The following is a 21925-nucleotide window of genomic DNA, read 5'->3' as shown; positions in this document are numbered from 1 at the left end:
GTCTCACCAAAAAGTGGTCGCCATGACGACCCTTTCTATCGGGCTGCCAGCTCCGCCTAGTGGAGCCTGGACGCGGCCGTTCAAAGCGAGGCCCGGCACGCACCGAGGGCCTGCTTCGGCTAAAAGTCGCTCTAACCTCTAACCCGTGTAACGTCGATGCTTCACCTGGACGCTTACACCCCGCAGCCCGTTCCTTGCTCACACATCCAGCCGTGCCCATGCTCCTCGTACCTTTCCTTACACACCCAGGTACCCTCATTCCACTCACAGCCTTGGTCACACACCTGACCACCGAACACTTTGGCACACATTCGTTCGTAGCACACCTCACCAATACACCTCTTCGCACCCCCTCCTCGGTCACCTCCTCTGTGACAATCACAGGTGTGCTCTCATTCGCACACCCAACCACGTGCCTCACTACCAATTCCAGCGTGCATTCCCAACCACGCTCTCCCATTCCAGGTGTGCATCCTTCCATCCCAGGTGTACATCCTCGCTCACCTGTCACAACCAACTCACGCTCCGTGCCACTCAAACTACTCTCACCTCCACTCTTGACAGCGCACTCACCCTTACTCTTGACAGCGCACTCTTTCCCCATGCACCTGTCCGTCACACACCTTTCTCGCGCACACTCTCCCGTTACACCCTCTGTAACACTCACCACAGGTGGACACTCTTCCTTACTTCTGACAGCGCACTCTTTCCTCATGCACCTGTCCGTCACACACCTTTCTCGCGCACACTCTCCCGTTACACCCTCTGTAACACTCACCACAGGTGGACACTCTTCCTTACTTCTGACAGCGCACTCTTTCCTCATGCACCTGTCCGTCACACACCTTTCTCGCACAACCTCTTCCGTTACACCCTCTGTAACACTCACCACACCGCGCTTCCATGTGCTCCCTCGCACACACGCTACGACCGACTCACTCTCGCCAGCACCCTCACTCCTTGGCACGCACTTTTTCCTCACACACCCCAGAGTCGGACTTTCTCGCACACCTCCTTTTTCGCACACCAGACCTGTCGCACACTTCACCAATGGCCTCTCACGAACACCCGGGTCTATCTCGACCCCCAAGCCTCTTAAATCACCTGGCGCATCATACGCACGACCATATTGGTCACCACTTACACCGGGTCCTCTTCCTCTTCGCTTCTCCTCCATCACCTGCGAATCCCTCATCCGGTTAATGAGCACATCATCACGATCCAAACACAGACTTTGGACCAATTCTTTTATCTCCTCTTTTATCTCTTCCTTATCCCCTCTCCGTCGCTTCTTAATTTCACTCATCCCTTCTTCCACTTCTTCTAATTTGTGCTTCACCTCTTTTATTCCCCGGTACGTCTCCTCAAGCTCGTCCTCCAAGGCTACCTTGACCGTTTCCATGTGCGTCCTCACCTGCCGGTCCTTCGTCTCCATTACCTCTATCACCTCGTCCAACCTCGCTGTCAGTCCCTCTCGTACCATCTGACATTCCCTCTTCGTCGCTATCAAGTCGTCTTTTAGTTCTTTCTGTGTCACTTTTAACCCTCCTAATACCGCAGTGTTCCTTTGAACCTGCTCCGTTAGTTCTTTTTGTCCCTCCGTCAGCTGTTCCACCTCCTGCGTCAGGACCTCTATGCCCCCTTGTAACTTTACAGTCCCCTTTCTCACCTCCTTCTCCATGCGCTCCTTACAGTGCCTCACCTCCTCGCGCACTCCTCCGACCTCCTCACTCACTCCTCTTCTGATCTCTTCTCCCATCACTTGCATCTCCTGCCCAGATGCCACCCTCATCTGCTCCATTTCCTCCCTGTGAGCATCCAGTTTGGCTTCTACCCCCATTCTGACCCCCTCTATCTGCTGCCCCCTTTGGTTAACTTCCCTTTCCGCTTGGTCCCTCATGTCCCTCAATTTGCCTTCCATACTGTTTTCTAACCCCTCTAACCCATTTTTCACCTCTTTTATCCCGTTGTCTAACCCCTCAAATTTGTCGTCTAACTTCCCAAATTTCTTGTCTAATCCCTTAAAATTATTGTCTAACCCCTCACCGGTACCCCTCGCTTCGTCCCTCATTACCCCCATTTGGCCCTCCAATCGCTCACCCTGAGCATCCATCCGGTTCCCCATTACCCCCATTTGGCCCTCCAATCGCTCACCCTGAGCATCCATCCGGTTCCCCAACCGCTCACCCAATCGCTCAATTTGGCTCCCCATACTCATCTGTACAGCTGCCTGAAGCTGCGCAATGAGGGCCTGCATGTCAATCGGCTGCATGTTAAAGCCCGTTGATACAGCGGGCTCGGCTACCGCGCGCTCTTGCGAGGCGCCATTTTGCGTGCCTGCTACCCTCGCTGTTTCGCTCTCCTCATGTCCCTCAATTTGGTCCTGGACCGACCCTGCTTCACTCTCCCCTACCGGACCCCAGCCGTCTTGATCCGCCATAGCGCGACTTTCAAAATTCGAGTTTCGTAACACCAATCCCAAATTTTGCTGTTATAATTTCGTCGAGCGCAGTAACCGCGGGACCGCGCTCCGGATCGATTTGGTCGAGCGCCGTACGCGCTCCGGCTCGATTTTCCCTCCCAAAATTTGGGCCTAACTAATTTAGTCCCGGGTCCGAATCTCACTCCTCGACACCAATTGTTACAGACGTGGCTTAGATGTTAGTTTACCGAGCGGTTTTGGTATGACCACGTCTGCACAAGTTACCGATTATACTCGACGTTGACGAAGCCGCGCCACGCTGGCTCAATAAGAAAAAGAAGACACCCGGCTGGGTTATAAAATGACGACACCAGGGATACGGTTCTCAAGACCTCCGGAGGAGATTATATTCGTTACGGAAAAGGTTAGATTACAGGGGCTAGAGGTACAACATAGAAAGACAAGCACTTAGACACAATCTTATATTATTCCCCAACAGACGACAGGCAAACGGGACAACGGCTGACTCACACGGGGGTTGATGGAAAGGACAGGCGGGTAGCGATGGCTCCAGGTGCACCTGTGCTCAAAGGTTAGAATCGACCCGGTCCGGTCCAGAGATGCGGGGAGGTCTCGTCGCAGCGCTCAGAGGTGACGTTCTTTCTCAGGCGGGTTCTCTTCCTCTCAACGGTCGTAGGCAAGGCAACGTTCTTTCTCCAGCTGGGGGCGCATCTGACGTCACGTCCGCTACGTGGCCGCGTATATCCGGCGGGGAGTGACACGCCCTCGGCTCGCTAGCGCCGCCCCAGATGGAATCGGTCCGCCCTTCTGATTGGGTGCGGGGGGTTACCAGGCTCCGCCCTTGAGGAGGAGCTGACAGCCAGCCCCTCCGTGGTAACCCCGTGGAGCGCGTGGTCAATGGCGCTAATCGAGCCGGTGTGAGGACGCATCCTCCCCCCCCGCGCCGCCGCGCCGCCCCCATCCCCTCCGTTGCTGCAGCCATAGTTGGTTGGGGAAGAAGATGGAAAGAGGTATGGGAAAGGTCCTAAACTCACTACTGATGCCATATAATCACATTCTGGTGCAACGAAGAGTCATAATTAATGGAGACGAGGCCTTAACTGACATAGACTAAGAATAACTAGGAAGATGTCCGAAAGTTGTCTACGTGTGGTGCGGTGGACCTGGGCACGACATTTAATGGGGGAATAAGGGGAAGGTCGGCTCTACTGATTGTTATTTACATGCAATGGGACTAGGGAATGGGGGATTGGGGAAAGTTGGGGAGTATTGGAGAAAATAGGGGAATATTTACAAGCGGATATGGAGGCCAAATTCCATATTCGCAACAATATATAGTTGCATATAGTTAAATACATATTCGTACATATATCAATATACATGAAGGGCAATCTCTCTATATACAGTCACGTGAAAAAGTAAGTACACCCCATGTAAAGTTTTGACTTTTTCAAAATATTTCAACATACAGCTATTTGATCTTCATTTCAACAATATTGATAGATAAAGGTGATATTGTAGCGGTTACCGCTGGGTATACACAATCGCCTTGCACCTGCCGAGGACGCGGCCAGGGAGCGATCACCACCTAAACTGGTGACCTCGTCTACCCCCGAACGGATTCGGGGGCTGCAAACGAACACGGCGGTTCCGATCGCGCTGCCGGAGTTTTGGCACCGACGAGCGGCCATGTGGTTCGCGCACCGCGCTCGGCTCCTCTACGACCGGAGGGACGGGCCCGCTCCAGGACCCTCCGAAGGAACGCAGTTACGCGATGTGGGTGGCACTGCTGCTCATCTCTTGCGCGTGCTCTGACGTTCGCGGCACGGCTGCTTCGTTACCTTCGCGCGCGCTGCTGTTCGTCACCTTCGCACGACTTCACTCTATGACTACTGCCGCCACTACTGCTCCGACCCTGCATCCCCGGGAGGCCCGCGAGGAACCTCGGCAGCCTCCCCCGAGGACTTGCCCGGCCCCTCGGTCGGCTTGACCCCGGTCCTACGTCCCCCCAGCGCTTCACACAGCGGAGTACGTCGCGGTGGGGCCGCCCCCCGTCCACGGTTCCCCCCGCTCGACCACCCACCACCACACCAGAACCCCCCCCCCCAAGACCCTCCAGGGGTCGCTTCGGCCGGGTCATCAGGACCCCCCTTAAATTGACCCTGCCGGTGCAAGTCGATTCTGGAGGGGCGTGTGTAGCGGTTACCGCTGGGTATACACAATCGCCTTGCACCTGCCGAGGACGCGGCCAGGGAGCGATCACCACCTAAAATATAATATAAAAAATATCATGAAACATTTACATTTTGTAGTCGATTGTATAATTTAAATAAACATACATGCAAATTTCGCATGTGGAAAAAGTAAGTACACCAAAACATTTATCACTGCTTCAAATACCTAAAATTAGAATCAAGTGAACCAGCTCAAGTGCAAATGATTAGAACATTGTTAGAGAGGATCTTGGAGGAACCTGTCTTATTTAAACCTCAGACATTTAGTTTGGTTTGCTCTTTGTTGTTGAAGTGTGTGGCGTCACCATGTCTAGATCAAAAGAGCTCTCTGAGGCCTTCAGAAAGAAGGTTATAGATGCCTACGAGTCTTGGAAGGGATTTAAAAAGATCTCCAAACAATTTGAAATCAATCATTCGACTGTCCGGAAGATCATCCACAAGTGGAGAAGATTCCAAACAACTGCCAACTTGTTCAGGTCAGGCCGCCCCAGCAAGTTCAGCCCGAGAGCAGACCGCAAGATGCTGAAAGAAGTCTCCAAGAACCCCAGAATGTCATCTCGGGACCCACAGGTAGCTCTTGCCACTGTTGATGTCAAAGTGCACGAGTCTACCTTTAGAAAGAGGCTGCACAAATTTGATCTACATGGGAGGTGTGCCAGGAGGAAACCTTTGCTGTCCAGAAAGAACATCAGGGCAAGGCTAAAGTTTGCCAATGAACACCTCGGCAAAGACCAGCACTTCTGGAACAATGTGCTATGGACAGATGAGTCAAAGGTAGAGCTATTTGGCCACAGTACCAGAAGACATGTTTGGCGAAAACCAAAGACAGCATTTGACCACAAGAACCTGATACCAACTGTAAAGCATGGTGGTGGAAATATTATGGTTTGGGGCAGCTTTGCTGCATCAGCGTCTGGGCAGCTCACCATCATAGAATCCACTGTGAATTCTTCATTGTACCAGAGGGTGCTTGAGGATAATGTGAGGCCATCTGTCAGAAAGTTGAAGCTCAACTGAAGGTGGACCTTGCAACATGACAATGACCCTAAACATACCAGTAAATCCACAAAGGGAGGCATGGTGGCTGAAAAGAAAGAATTGGAGGGTTCTGGAATGGCCAAGTCAAAGCCTGGATCTAAATCCCATTGAGATGTTGTGGGAGGATTTGAAACGAGCTGTGCATGCAAGAAACTCCTCAAACATCGCGCAGCTGAAAGAATTCTGCATGGAGGAGTTGGAAAAATTTCTCCCAGTCGATGTCAGAGACTGGTAGACAGTTATAAAAAACGCCTACTTGAGGTTGTTTCTGCCAAAGGGGGCAATACCACCTATTAGAGCCAAGGGTGTACTTACTTTTTCCACATGCAACATTTGCATTTATGTTTATTTAAATTATACAATGGACTACAAAATGTAAATGTTTCATGATATTTGTTATATTATATCACCTTTATCTATCAATATTGTTGAAATGAAGATCAAATAGCTGTATGTTGAAATATGTTGAAATAGTCAAAACTTTACATGGGATGTACTTACTTTTTCACGTGACTGTATGAGGGGCAATGCACAACTGCCAAAGTCAAGACTGTCTGCTCACCTTCACTATTTTATTTCTCTTTTCTTCTGCCTCTGGGACAAACTCCCTCACTCTCTTCAATCCCACTCCTCCCTCCAGGTCTTTAAAACAGCTGTTCACCACCATCTCTTATCTTACCCCATCCAAAACCTTGATTTTTACTACCCCCGTTAATTCACCCCAGATCCACTTTTTTGAAATACCAACTTCCTTCCTGGTTGTCCTAGCAGTGTCCATGTGTTTTATACCTCTCCCACGCCCCCTCCCCCCTTCCCATGCCTGGATCCGGTTCTGAACCAAAATCGAATCGGCTTGTTCTTGTCACTTACCCAACTCATCCAGCTAGTTTTGTCATAATCCATTCACAACTTTTTGAGATATTATGCTAAATATCGGTTCTAGTCCTATCACTCAATGGTGAAAAATCGCCTAAAAATATTCTCTGATCCGGATCCGGTTTCGAATCTGCACCAACATTGAATCAATTCGTCCTTGTCACACACCCAGACTGTCCACCATGTTTCGTCTGAGTGTGTCTGTAACTTTTTGATTTATCATGCTCTATATAGTTTTTTTTGCCTTATCGCTCCATGGTGAAGAATCACGTAAAAAAATTATCGGATTCAGATCTTCACCAACATCTAATCGGCTTGTTTATCTTTGTCACACACCCACTCTCTCCATTAAATTTAGTCCGAATCCGTCCACAACCTTTTGAGATATCCTGTTCACAAACAAACAAACAGGGGTGGAAACAACCTCCATCCATCTTCGGTGGTGGAGGTAATGAAGAATCTCACTACAGCAATTTAATTTACTTGAGCCTGTCAGTTAGAAGCTTATTGCAGAATGCAGTTGCACTGCTTGTAAGCAGAAGTAACAAGAGCTCTGGTGTAATTGCAAGACCTTTCGATATTTCTTCCAATTGTGCATTTCCTGTCTCTTTATCATCATATTTCCATTGCTGTTTATGTTTGTATACCAAGTGCATAACAACATGATGATGCTGAAGGTTGAATAACCGACTTTTTAAAATTTTTATATACAATTTGGGAATGAATAAATGAATGCATAAATGAAATGCACGTTTACATGATGCGCCTTGTGAAAAAAAATTCTGCTTCCATGAAAGTAATATGGCGACTGGAAAATGATTAGTTCCCAGATATGCCCCAAGTGGCCCGAGTTTCAGGGAAAGACACAGAAAGGCACACACCGAGGCAAAGGTTGGTGCCCGGACCCACGTGGTGGCCAGGTGGACAGGTGCACTCAAAAGATCCAGCAATATTGATGCAACTTCCTCCGCGACATTCACGGCCACCTGCACACTCATCCACGTCTGGTGATGAAACATAAGGGTGTGGGAAAGAGATCGGTTGGGTGAATGAAGGTACGTACATTTACAGCTCTGTGGGAGCTTTTGGAAGGCAAAGATGAGATGTGATAAGACATGGCTGTCGTCTGTCCCTTTCATCATCACCAGTGGCTAAGCCCCTCTTGCCAGCATTGCAATTATTCATTTCCTGCACTATACGATATGTAAGGCATTACAAGGAGTGGGAAACAGAGTGGTACTGTGAGTACCAACTACCAAGGTACTGTACATGCACACTGCTGTATAAAGTCCACAACCACAATTGCATAGCTGACTTTTCAGTACAAGATACAACATTTACTGGAAAGCACTAATCCACAAAATGCAGTACGAATACAAAAGTATGATGAGTTGCATGGGAAAATCATAAAAGTTGAAAATTAACAACCTTTGGGTAAGAAGAAAACATTGAGATGATCAATCTTTCTCAGATGCTTTCCACAATATGTTCAATGGAGAGTTTGACTTATCAACGACCGAATAAATTTGACATCATGTGAATATATAAATATTTTCATTGGGATACCAGAATGATTCAGTGTCAGTCTGCATTTCATCACATATTTTGTAGCTTTCAGGCCTAAAATGGTTTATTCAAGGTTTGCTTTGATTTCATTTGATACAAGATAGTTTTTCATTTGATATTGGATTAAAGGAACCAACCATTTTTTTTTGCATGAACAATGAACATGAACCAAAGTGGAAAATTCTCGCATCTTGCCATTGATATTTATTTAATTCTAATGCTCGCATTTAAAATCATTGCCTCTTGCTCGAGATATTAAATCATTTCTGAAAAGCATATGAGAGAAAACTGATGAAGAGATAATCAAGTCTAAAATATGCATAAATAATGGTACCAAATGTTCAATTAAACAAGTAGTCAGGTTCACTATGTTCTTTCGTACAAAATTTTGGTAGATGAGCAAAACTACATTTTTGGATTATTCAGAGCATGAGGAATGCAAAAATTAATGTTTACATTTGCATAGACACCTTTGCGAAAATGACACTCAGGACAGTGATGACGATCTGTAAAAGCATATTCCTGAACGGTATAGACCTCGTAGATCCTGTGTATCGGACTTATAGTTCAATCTGATACTAACAAGGCTGCTTTCTTGCTTTATAAACCCATACCTATAACTACAAAGGACTTGCAATATCATGTATTATGTAATACAGTTATATCTCAAATATAAAGACAATGGTTTTCAATTACCTTTGTTTGTTGCTTTTCTATAATCCTGAGCACTATTTTGAGGCCTTTATTGGATTCCTTGACCCAGAAAACATAGGATTAGCATATTTAATTAAGTTTCTAGGTTGACTAGAAGCCGAGATAGCGCAAAATATGTATTTTATGGCGGCCATTTTGAAAATCCAAAATAGCGGCCATGCAGGTGTCTACAAAAATGCCAACATTGATTTTTGGATTCTCCATGGATGATTCAAAAAGTGTATAGATTTGCTAATCTCCCAAAATTTTGAACGAAATTATATTTGTTAACATAGTGAACCTGACTAAAGTTGTGGCTCATATTATTACAAGATTGATGGAGGGTAATTTATGAAACAGACAGGAGGGACAGAGGGCGGGTAAAATACATTCTTCCATTTTCATCTACGAGTCTGACGTTCCCTTAAAGGGATGTATATACATATATATATATATATATATATATATATATATATATATATATATATATATATATATATATATATATATATATATATATACATACATATACGTATATATATATATATATATATATATATATATTTATATATATATATATATATATATATATATATATGTATATATATATATATATATATATATATATATATATATATATGTATATATATATATATATATATATATATATGTATATATATATATATATATATATATGTATATATATATATTATATATATATGTAAAATATATATTATACAGGTTGTTTCAAAAATCAGCTAACCGAGAATTATGTTCCCTCCTTTTCCATCTCTTTTCAGGACACCAAAATATTTTTGTTATACAAGTAAACTCTTCTGGAGTGGTGTTCCATGCTTCTTTCAAGACCTTCCAAAGATCATCTAAGTTTCTGGGATTATTTTTTACTTTTCCTTTGCCCAAATAGTCCCATACAGATTCAATGTTATTGAGATCTGGCTCTTGAGGGCACCATTCATGCATTGAAGAACTTCAGCATTTAAAACTTGTAATTATTCCAGCTGAGTGTGGGGCTAATCATAATCACTTAAGGAATTGCAACTCTTCTGCGATGATGAGTTTCCCAATTGTGCCAATAAACGACTCAAAACCAATTAACGTATTCATGATGCATACTGTATGTACACATTGTTAAAAGTAAATAATGATGGATGTTTTAATTTACAATCTCACAAGATTCCATGATATAGCGATTCTTCAGTAAAACAAAACAGCGTTTAATTATGACAAATGGTTTAAAAAACAAATAAGGTCATTGGTAATGGAATAAATCATATACAACCAGCAACTCCTAGGGCAAAGGCCTTTATAATAATGCGGGTGGTTTTATGGTCCCTGGTCACGTAGTTTATATAACAATGCATACATATATTTATATATACAAACAGAATAAGCACATCTTACATATCATGCAAACTGTGGTGTCCGCCTGTGCATTCGCCTGTCTCCCATTTATGGCAACTCCCTCCACGCTGCATTTGAAAAGCTGTGCACACAGGCAAAGCTCAACATCCACTTTTGAAATGACGGGAGAACAGGCATGAATAATGTTGATGCCAAATTTTATTTCGCAAGCAGAATGTTCTACACTCTTGTTAGACAAATCCAACCTCCGCTGCTCGATGTTGCACCATAATTTTGCAGTGTAAGTAGCTCAGAGCTTCGGCTCTGAGTTAAACCAAGACTCCAACCCAATTAACCTAATTTTAAAGTCCATGAAATAATTGATCGATTGATTGATTAACAAATAACTTCAACTTTTCCCATTATTGGGGATGGATATTTTTGCTTGCTTTTCCCGTCACTGGGGACGAGTACTTTTGCTTGTTATTATACAAGAAGAAAATGTGGTGTTTAGCCCAAGAAGCGGAAGAACATTTTATGAATGGAAGATACACAGTCAAACTCTTTGATAGACATTTGACTACACACTGGAAACCACAGAAAACAAGGATCTAAGAGGAGCAGTAGGGATCATCGGCCTAACAAGGAGGGGCTAAGTTCTTATCAGGTGGTTTCTGGCATGCCCATGCATTAACCACTGCCTATGCTACAGTTTTCAGAAACAGTACAGGTTGTGAAATATCTAAAGTTTACCATCACAAACACTCAACTCCGAGAGTTTCCCAAAGCATGTGGGATGCTGATGTGAAGAAACTGAAGCACATGTTCACTGGCCTCTTCATTGAACCCTATAATCTCACTGAGGCCCACCAATACTGGTGAACATTGTCATGGGGGCAGTTGCTCCAGATGCAGCACAAGAAGCCTTTGCAATGCACTGGAAAAAGGAGAGGTCATGGCTCTTACTTTTGTCTCACGGTGTGTGGCATCAGGCACTCCCAAGAGCCTGTTTGTTCTGATACCCCAATCTAACATGAAGCCTATGTTTGAGATGCACAAAAAAGTGAAGATAAGGACAAAGGACATCTCAATGAATGGGGAAATCATGTACCTCTGCCTTTTGGCTGTCAATTCCATCAAAAGAGTTCCTCTGCACCGTGGCCTGGCATTTGAACATGCCCCTATCACAGTAAGCCTGTTCAATGAAAATGGCATCATGATAGCTTGTACCAAACAGACTTCATGCACAAACATGAAGACGCAGTTCCAGGGGACAGGATGAGCCAGTTGGAAGTCAATATGGATGCCATTATCTTTGGCCTCACTGTGATTGGCTCCTCTATCCACACCACTAAAAGTCACCTTCCACGACATGGCCAAAGGCTTTTTATCTCATATCACAAGCTCAACCAAAGTTTTCAGCACTGCAAATGTTTCACAGGTGCATATTGCATTTGACAGATGCCTACAGGATAGTATCAAGTGACAGATAAGAGCAACATCAAGAAACATTATCAAGTGTGGGGAAATCAAGTCGGACATACAAAGTAAGGGGTGAAGCAAGAGTGCCAACCAGTTGGAAACAGCGTGGCTGAGAATAAGTCGAATCTTGCAAACTACTACACAGAGTGGAACTCATGGAAAATGGGGAGGAACCTGATGCAAAACCAACATATGTTTGTCAGTAGTGGAAAAGGAGAGGAAGTAGTGGTCATCATATGCAAAATCAGCTGTTCCTGTAGGTTTCCTGTGCTGGATAGTGCAGAAAGACTCAACCATGAGCACAAAGGAGCTTTCAAAAGACCTCTGGGATAAAGTTGCGGAAAGGCACAGATCATGGGATGCGTATAAAATTATTTCAGAGGCCTTGAATATCCCTTGGAGCACAGTCAAGACAATCATTAACAAGTGGAAGGCATATAATACCACCAAGACCCTGCCTTGATCAGGCCGTCCCTCCAAACTTGATGACCAAGTAAGGAGAAGACTGATCAGAGAGGCCACCAAGAGGCCAACGGCAACTTTGAAAGAGCTACAGGCCTTTATGGCAAAGACTGGTCACTGTGCGCATGTGACAACAATATCCCAAGCACTTCACAAGTCTGGCCTGTACGGTAGGGTGGCAAGAAGAAAGCCATTACTCAAAAAAGCCCACCTTGAGTCCCGTTTGAGGTATGCCAAAAAAAACAAAAACACTCCAGATATTCTGAAGCCTTGTGGCAAAAAGTTTTGTGGCCTGATGAAACCAAGATGAAACTTTTTGGCCTAAATGCAAAATGTTACATTTGGCGCAAACCCAACACAGCACATCACCCAAAGAACACCATCCTTACTGTTAAGCATGGTGGTGGCAGCATCATATTATGGGGATGTTTTTCATCAGCAGGGACTGGGACATTTATCGGGATAGAAGGGAAAATGGATGGAGCAAAATACAGAAAAATCCGAAAGGAAAACCTCCTGTGCTCTGCAAGAAAGCTGAAATTTGGCCGTATTTTCATCTTTCAGCATGACAACGACCCAAAGCACACAGCCAAAGCTACACTGGAGTGGCTAAGGAACAAAGAGATAAATGTCTATGAGTGGCCCAGTCAGAGCCCCGACCGAAATCCAATGGAAAATCTGTGGCATGACTTGAAGATTGCTGTCCATCAATGCTCCCCACGCAACTTCACTGAGCTTGAACAATTTTGTACAGAAGAATGGGCAAATATTGCTCAATCAAAGGGTGCAAAGTTGAGACCTATCCCAACAGACTCACAGCTGTAATTGCTGCAAAGGTGCTTCTACCAAGTAATAACTCAGGGGGGATGGACACTTATCCAACCAAGATAATCTAGTTTTGTATTGTACATCGCACCTTTCCTATGCCATCCCCAGGCGCTGCATGCTGTCATTGCCGGACACCGAAGGGGGCCCGGTAATAACGCACACTGAAAGGGAGAACTCACTTTTAACTCTGGTTTCTTGTTCGTTTGTTTGTTGTACACAGCTCCTTTCCTATGCCATCTCCAGGCACTGCATGACGTCTTTGCCGGGCACCGAAGGGGGCTCGGCAATGACGCATGACTGAAAGGGAGCACTCAGTTTTCACTCTGGTTGTTTGTTTGCTTTCTTGTTGTACACCGCTCCTTTCCTATGCCATCTCCAGGCGCTGCATAACGTTATTGCCCGGCACCGAAGGGGGCTCGGCAGTGATGCACGCTGAAAGGGAGTACTCAGTTTTCACTTTTGTTGTTTTCTTGTTTTCTTGTTTTCTTGTTTTCTTGTTTGTTGTCTGTGCGATATCTCAGCCATCCTTTGAGCTAGGAAGCTGAAATTTTGGCACAATAGTGGGCAAGTACTTTGTCAAAAACAGTATTTCTTGTTTTTTGATTAATCAATTAATTGATTAGTTACTTAATTATTATCGATTAATTAAGTACTTATACATTTCCTTTCTCTTCTGGGCATTATCTCAGGCACCTTTTGAGTTAGGAAACTGATATTTGGACATGCCAATGACCAAGTGATTTGGCTGTAAAGGTTATTTTTAATTTATTGATTAATCAATTAATCAATTAATTATTCGATTAATGACAAAAAAAATTTTTTAAAGTTACAGATTCACATGAAATGGTGGTGGTTTGTGTGTTCTATTAGCCAATTGATTAATTTTTTTTAATGATTATTATTTATTTATTTTAATTATTAATTATTTATTTATTTTCTTTCTCATCTGGCCAATATCTCAGGCACCTTTTGAACGAAGAAGCTGATATTTGGACATGACAATGACCAAGTGATTTGGCTGTAAAGGGTATTTTTGATTTATTGATTAATCAATTAATCGATTAATTATTTATGGATTCATAAATTAATTATTTGATTTTTTAAATTAATGACATATTTAATTACATTTCGAAAAGTTACATCTTCGGGCCATCCCTCCAAAGTATTAACGCAGTTCATCTATTACTTGATCTATATACATTACTTGATATTAACTCAGGGAGGATGGACACTTATCCAACCAAACACACTCCAAATCTATATATATATATATTTAATAAACAGGAAGTAAATTCCTGCGTGGGGCTGGTGTGAAAAAATTCTGACTCAACCCAGGACTCAAACCCACGAACCTCATCACTTACACGGTGACAGCCCACTGAGCTATTGAGTCTCCAGGATATCCTCAGAGATTTCTCACACTAACACTGCGAGCTTTATAATGGCCGATGTCTTAACATGCCTGCTAGGCAGACCCCGGATGTGAGTGTATGTATATGTATGTAAGTGTGTGAAAGTGCATTGAAGATGAACTCATCTAACAATTTAATAAACAGGAAGTAAATTCCTGCATGGGGCTGGTGTGAAAAAATTCTGACTCAACCCGAGACACAAACCCACAAACCTAATCATTTACGTGGTGACAGCCCACTGAGCTATTGAGTCTCCAGGATATCCTCAGAGATTTCTTACACTAAGTGTGTATATTGAATGACACATTGATTGACATACAAAGTGTTGAGGTCGTAGAACTTTGAAAATGTCACAAAGGATCACATTGATCGAGACTGACCTTCACAGCTCTGCTCATTGGAAGTCGCCTGAAAACCACTGTTACAGAAACACTTAAAGGATCCCTGGATGTTTTTACATCTCCCATTAGGACACAGGTTGCTGTCTGTGAGACATTCATCAACATCTGTAGGGGAAAATAAAATGAAAAGTCGAATCAATGTGAAAATAATTTTGGAGAAAGTAATGAAAATTAGTTTTGCCTTTCAACACTCAAATGCAAGTCAGAATACAGTAATATTACAAACACAGGTTGATATGAACTTGTGCACCCACTCCCTATATATATACACTTTCTCATGCAGTGCCTTCAGAAAGCATTCACACCCCATGACTTTTTCACATTTTGTTCCGTTACAGGCTGAATTTGCAATGGATTAAATTGAGATTTTTTGTTACTGATCTACACATGATACCACATAATTTCAAAGTGGAATTTTATTTGATAATTGTTTACAAAATAATTAAAAATGAAATACAGAAATATGTAATTTACATGAGTATACAATCCCCTGACTTAATACTTCATAGAAGCACCATTGGCAGTGATTAAAGCTTTGAGTATTATTGGGTATGTCTGTCAGCTTTGCACATCTGGATTTGGGGAGTTTCTGCCATTGTTCCTTACAGATTTGCTCAAGTTCTGTCAAGTTGGGTGGGGAGCAAGTGAACAGCAACCTTCAAGTCTTTCCACAGATTCTCAATGGAATTCAAGTCTGGGCTTTGGCTGGGCCACTCACGGACCGTCATGTTTTTGTTCGCAAACCATTGCATTGTTGCTTTCGCTGTATGCTTGGGGTCACTGTCCTGTTTAAACGAAAATTATCGCCGCAGTCTCGGGTCTTTTGCACTCTGAAGCAGGTTCTCCTCAAGGATTTGCTTGTATTTGCCTCCATTCGTTGTTCCCTCTATCCTTGCAAGTCTCCCAGTCCCTGCCACAGAAAAGCATCCCCATAGCATGATGCTGCCACCACGTTGCTTCATGTTAGGGATGGTCTTAGATGGGTGATGAGCTGTGCTCGGTTTCCGCCAGATGTAGCACTTTGCATTCAGGTCAAGGAGTTCAATTTTCATCTCATCAGACCACATATTCTTTTACCTCATGCTCTCAGTCTTTCACATGTCTTTTTTCAAACTCCAGGCTTGCAGTCTTTTTCTCAAGTTTTTTTTTTGTTTTGTATGCAAGATCAAGGCTCGTGTAAGAGCTAACATTGATCACGAAAAGACAACCTAACACATAAAACATATGATAAAGGGAGCAGGAGAACAAGATGGAGGGCAGGGACAATGGGAGATCTGTGGGAGGGAGAGGGCTTTGGGAGAGGAGGCATGGAAAGGGGGGTGGGGGGGAGGGGTGGGAGAAATGGACACTGCTAGGACTTCCAGGAAAGAAGTCGGTATTTCAAAAAAGGGGATCTGTGGTGAATTAACGGGGGTAGAAAAGATCAAGGTTTTGGATGGGGGGAAGATAAGAGATGGTGGTGGACAGCTGTTTTAAAGACCTGGAGGGAGGAGTGGGATTGAAGGGAGTGAGGGAGTTTGTTCCAGAGGGAGGAGAAAAGAGGAATGAAAGAGTGAAGGTGAATAGAGAATCTTGATTTTGGCAGTAAGAGGGTTGCTGGGAGATCTTGTGCGACCTGCACGAATATTTGAGGGACAGAGCACAGAGGGAGCTGGGGAGAAAGGCCGGAGAGGTGTCGGTAGAAGACAGAAAGACCACCAACCTGCCTGTGGTGAGTGAGTGAAAGGCCCTCGGAGTTAGCTTCATCGTGGGAGATTCCAATGATTCTGAAAGCTTTGGTTTCAACAGCGTGAAGCCGAGCTAGGCATGAGGCAGGATCACCAGCCCAGAGGGGGGAACAGTATTCCATTGAGCTGCAGATGAAAGCCTTGTATTTGGTGAGGAGCTCAGGTGTGCCAAGGAAGGACTTCGCACGATGGAGGATGCCCAGTCAGTGACTGGTTTTGGAGGCTAGCCTGGAAATGTAGTTTTCCCAGGAAAGATCATGGCAGATAGTGAGACCCAAAAGCTTGAGTGACAGAACCTCTTGAAGAGGATTGTTGAGAAAGTAGATTGGAGGGTTGTCCAGTCGGTCTTTTCGGAGAGACATCATGAGAGTGTGAGATTTGTCAGGATTGATAGACATGTTCCACTTGTTTGACCAGTCTGTGATTTTGTCCAGGTCTGCAGAGAGTGAGGAGGCTATACAGACTGCCGATCTGAGGGATGAGGAATGGAGCGGCAGAGAGTGGAGTTATCAGCAAAGAGATGGAGAGGATTTTCCAGAGAGTCGGAGAGATCATTGATGAAGACCAGAAAAAGCAAAGGGCCCAGAACACTGCCTTTGGGAACTCTAGCCTGAACAGGAAGGGGAGATGAAAGAAACCCATTCAGGGCCACACGTTGACTACGACCAGAGAGGAAGTCCGCAAGCCATGCGTGGAGATTTCCATGCATACCATAAGAGGAGAGTTTGATGAGCAGAGCGTGGTGCAAGACCGTATCGAAGGCACGTGATATGTCAAGGAAGACAGCTCTGATTTCCTCTTTGGCATTGAGGAGCTCCATCCATTGTTGAGACAGCAGGAGCAGCATGTCCAGAGTAGAATGACCTGGTCTGAATCCAAATTCTGCTATTTTTGATGATTAAAATTCTGCTATTTTTGTGTACAATATATATATATATAGCCTCTGCATCACTACACAGCTTGGCTACATATTTTTTAATGGAAACCTATCGGTTTATGTATAAAGCCATTTATGTTTAATTCAGAGAAATGGCAAATGTAACAAAGCTATAATCGACATTTTTCTCATTCTTGCTCCCACCTTCGAGTGCAATAAGCACTCTTTCTTTAATTTGTGGAAGTGATATAGATCTAGTAAGTCACTGCAGTGTTAAGCAGCTACTTTCATAGGAGGGAAGTGAGGGAGGGGTTGGGGCTACTGACCATGAATAAATGGTTCTCTGCTAGTAAAACTCAGCACAGATGTTAGCTCTTGTCAAAGTAATTCTCAATCAGTGTCACATGCTTTTCCCAGTATAGTTAGTGAGCCAGCTTCCTGATTCCATTGAAATATAAGTCATGGTTTTGGATGTGAAACCTTTTGAAAAGAGGGGAAAAGGCTTTGAATGTGTCAAATGTGAAACATTAATTACTCCATCATCGTCCTCTCAAACTTTGAGAGTGTAAGAGCTAGTGTTTGAACCAAGCATGATGCATCAGACAAATTCCAGCCAGAGTTAACGGAGAGACCTCAATACCTTCACAGCTAAAACCATCAGATGAGAGTTTGAAACCTGGCTCGCAGGGGTTGCAACGAAATGAGCCTGCAGTGTTGGTGCATGTGGCAGCAATGCATACTCTATGTTCCACAGCACATTCGTCAATGTCTGAAATGAAAATGCACATTGATTGACATACAAAGTGTTGAGGTCGTAGAACTTTGAAAATGTCACAAAGGATCACATTGATCGAGACTGACCTTCACAGCTCTGCTCGTTGGAAGTCGCCTGAAAACCACTGTTACAGAAACACTTAAAGGATCCCTGGGTGTTTTTACATCTCCCATTAGGACACAGGTTGCTGTCTGTGAGGCATTCGTCAACATCTGCAGGGGAAAATAAAATGAAAAGTCGAATCAGTGTGAAAATAATTTTGGAGAAAGTAATGAAAATTAGTTTTGCCTTTCAACACTCAAATGCAAGACAGAATACAGTAATATTATAAACACAGGTTGATATGAACTTGTGCACCTACTCCCTCCGAGAGCTGCAGGAATGGTCATGTTATGAATTCTCTCTGGGGTGTATATATATATATATATATATATGTATATATATGTATATATATATATATATATATATATATATATATATATATATATATATATATATATATATATATATATATATATATATATATACAGAGCATTCAGAAAGTATTCACACCCCTTCACTTTTTTCACATTTTGTTATGTTGCAGCCTTGTGCTGAAATCGTTCAAATTCATTTTTTCCCTCATCAATATACAATCATATCCCATAATAAGAAAGAGAAAACAGGATTTTAGAAAGTTTTGCAAATTTATTAAAAAGAAAAAACTGAAAAATCACATTTACATAAGTATTCATACCCTTTGCTATGACACTTGAAATTTAGCTCAGGTGCCTCCCATTTCTCTTGATCATCTTTGAGATGTTTCTACACCTTGATTGGAGTCCACCTGTGGTAAATTCAATGGATTGAACATGATTTGGAAAGGCACACACCTGTCCATATAAGGTCTCACAGCTGACGATGCATATCAGAGCAAAAACCAAGCCATGAGGTCGAAGGAACTGCCTGCAGAGCTCAGAGACAGGATTGTGTCGAGGCACAGATCTGGGAAAGCCTACAAAAAAAATCTCTGCTGCATTGAAGGTTCCCAAGAGCACAGTGGCCTCCATGATTCTTAAATAGAAGAAGTTTGGAACAACCAGTACTCTTCCTGTAGATGGCCGCCCGGCTAAACTAAGCAATCGGGGGAGAAGGGCCTTGGTAAGAGAGGTGACCAAGAACCTGATGGTCACTCTGGCTGAGATCCAGTGATCCTGTGTGGAGATGGGAGAAACTTCCAGAAGGACAACCATCACTGCAACACTCCACCGATCTGGGCTTTATGGCAGAGTGGCCAGACAGAAGCCTCTCCTCAGTGAAAGACACATGAAAGCCCGCTTGGAGTTTGCGAAAAATCACCTAAAGGACTCTCAGACTGTGACAAACAAGATTCTGTGGTCTGATGAAACCAAGATTGAACTGTTTGGCTTCTGTCTGGTTGTTCCAAACTTCTTCCATTTAAGAATTATGGAGGCCACTGTGCTCTTGAGAACCTTCAATGCAGCAGAGAATTTTTTTGTAGGCTTCCCCAGATCTGTGCCTCGACACAATCCTATCTCTGAGCTCTGCAGGCAGTTCCTTCGACCTCATGGCTTGGTTTTTGCTCTGATATGCATTGTCAGCTGTGAGACCTTATATAGACAGGTGTGTGCCTTTCCAAATCATGTCCAATCAATTGAATTTACCACAGGTGGACTCCAATCAAGGTGCAGAAACATCTCAAAGATGATCAAGAGAAATGGGAGGCACCTGAACTAAATTTCAAGTGTCATAGCAAAGGGTATGAATACTTATGTCAATGTGATATTTCAGTTTTTTCTTTTCAATAAATTTGCAAAACTTTCTAAAATCCTGTTTTCTCTTTGTCATTATGGGGTATTGAGTGTAAATTGTTGAGGGGAAAAATGAATTTAAACGATTTCAGCATAAGGCTGCAACATAACAAAATGTAAAAAAAGTGAAGGGGTCAGAATACTTTCTGAATGCACTGTATATATATATATATATATATATATATATATATATATATATATATATATATATATATATATATATATATATATATATATATATATATATATATATATATATATATATATATATATATATATATATATATATATATATACATGTATATATATATATATATACATGTATATATATATATATATATATATATATATATATATATATATATAATTATATATATATATATATATATATATATATATATATATAATATATACACTAGGCGGATGCAGATCACAAGGTAATATTCACAAGGTCTATCACAAGGTAATATTTACAAGTTGTTATTTACAAGTATTTACTCGTGAAGGGTTCTCAAAACCACAACAATATACTGTGTTCAAAAAGTATCCGACCTTTATTTTTCGTGCGTAAAAAAAAGAAGCTAGGGAGGCGTTGATTGGTGCACGTATGTAGGCGATCCTAATGCGCACGCGTGAATTTTTTCCCACCTGCAGAAGCTGTCATTCGACGGCTGACCGCCGATGAGTGAGGACATGTAAGTGAGCGCCGTCGGATTTTCGTTTTTGACAAAATGACGGAAAAACTTGAACAACGCTACCGCATCACATTTTGTGTAAAGCTTGGCGATTCCCAAGTGGAAACGATCCGCAAGATTCAACACCGTTCATTCCATTATGAAGGAGGATTTGGGCTTCAGGAGAATCTCAGCGAAGTTCGTACCAAAGCTGCAAACGATTGAGCAGAAGCAACTCCGTTTGGAGATCGCACAGGACATGCTGGAGACTGTGAACAGCGATCCCAGCTTCCTCAACACAGTGATCACTGGCGATGAGTTCTGGGTTTATGGGTACGACCCAGAAACCAAGTTGCAGTCATCACAATGGAAGCATCCAACATCCCCGAGGCTAAAAATAGAAAGGCAGGTCCGCAGCAATGTCAAAGTCATGCTGACCGTTTTCTTCGACTCCAGAGAAGACATCATGCGGAATGCGATGGACCAGCTGTGCGCCATCCCAAAAGAAGCGTTCCAGCGCTGCTTCCGACAGTGGCAGAACCGTTGGGAGAAGTGTGTGGCAGCCCAAGGGGACTACTTTGAACGAGATTATTCTAAAAAATTTTTTATCTGGATGCGAGTATCTTTTATGAACAAAGGTCGGATACTTTTTGAACACACTACGTATATATATATTTTACAGTAGATCTAGGCTCGTGTCTGTTAGTCTGTGAGGGACGTGATAACCATTTAATGCCTCAAGAACGTTGGGTTTCCTCCCTTTCAGTTTTGTGATAAACAGCAGTAGTGACTGTTTCATTGGGAAATCACATTTTTGTTTGTGATTTATAATATTTTTCTTACTTCTGGTAGGTTTGCCCCACAAAACACCATGATAAGCTATTTATATTACATGCTGAATATTACATGCCCAGACCAATAAACAAACCCAGGTCCTCTGGAAACCCATCCAAGTGCTCTGCCATCTGAGCTATCTGGGTGACCCTGACTGAGAATGCAATCCTCCCACACATATGATTGCCCTCTTTCTGTCAATGCTTCCGGGGCACTCGCTGCCAATCATAGGAGCACCAACGGCCTGAACATGACAGGGTCTTCCTCCAATGGGGGGGGGGGGGGGGACAAATCAATGTCCTCTATTATAAACATCACTGGGGGCGTAGTGAAACAATTAGATTAATGAACAGGATTAAATAATTAAATTGATATATGTGGGAAAATTACATGTCCAGACCAGGAATTGAACCCAGGTCCTCTGGAATGC

General features: G+C 43.1%; 1 protein-coding gene across 2 annotated transcripts in view; it reads right to left on the bottom strand.

The window, feature by feature from the left end:
* The window catches only part of LOC137436425 (latent-transforming growth factor beta-binding protein 1), a 327003-nt gene that overhangs the window by 97654 nt on the left and 207424 nt on the right, over positions 1 to 21925 (bottom strand). For both annotated transcript variants that reach the window (XM_068130197.2, XM_068130206.2), the window contains exons 19-22: positions 18263 to 18388; positions 18042 to 18170; positions 14777 to 14902; positions 7473 to 7595 (exon numbers count right to left, since the gene is read on the bottom strand). In XM_068130197.2, the coding sequence (XP_067986298.2) occupies positions 7473 to 7595; positions 14777 to 14902; positions 18042 to 18170; positions 18263 to 18388 (504 nt within the window). The remainder of the gene's footprint in view (positions 1 to 7472; positions 7596 to 14776; positions 14903 to 18041; positions 18171 to 18262; positions 18389 to 21925) is intronic.

The sequence above is a fragment of the Myxine glutinosa genome, chromosome 1, assembly GCF_964187855.1.
Source record: "Myxine glutinosa chromosome 1, kmMyxGlut1.1, whole genome shotgun sequence".
In the NCBI taxonomy this organism is placed as follows: domain Eukaryota; kingdom Metazoa; phylum Chordata; class Myxini; order Myxiniformes; family Myxinidae; genus Myxine; species Myxine glutinosa.
The sequence above is the reverse complement of the archived record's forward strand: the minus strand, read 5'-3'. Positions and strand labels throughout refer to the sequence as shown.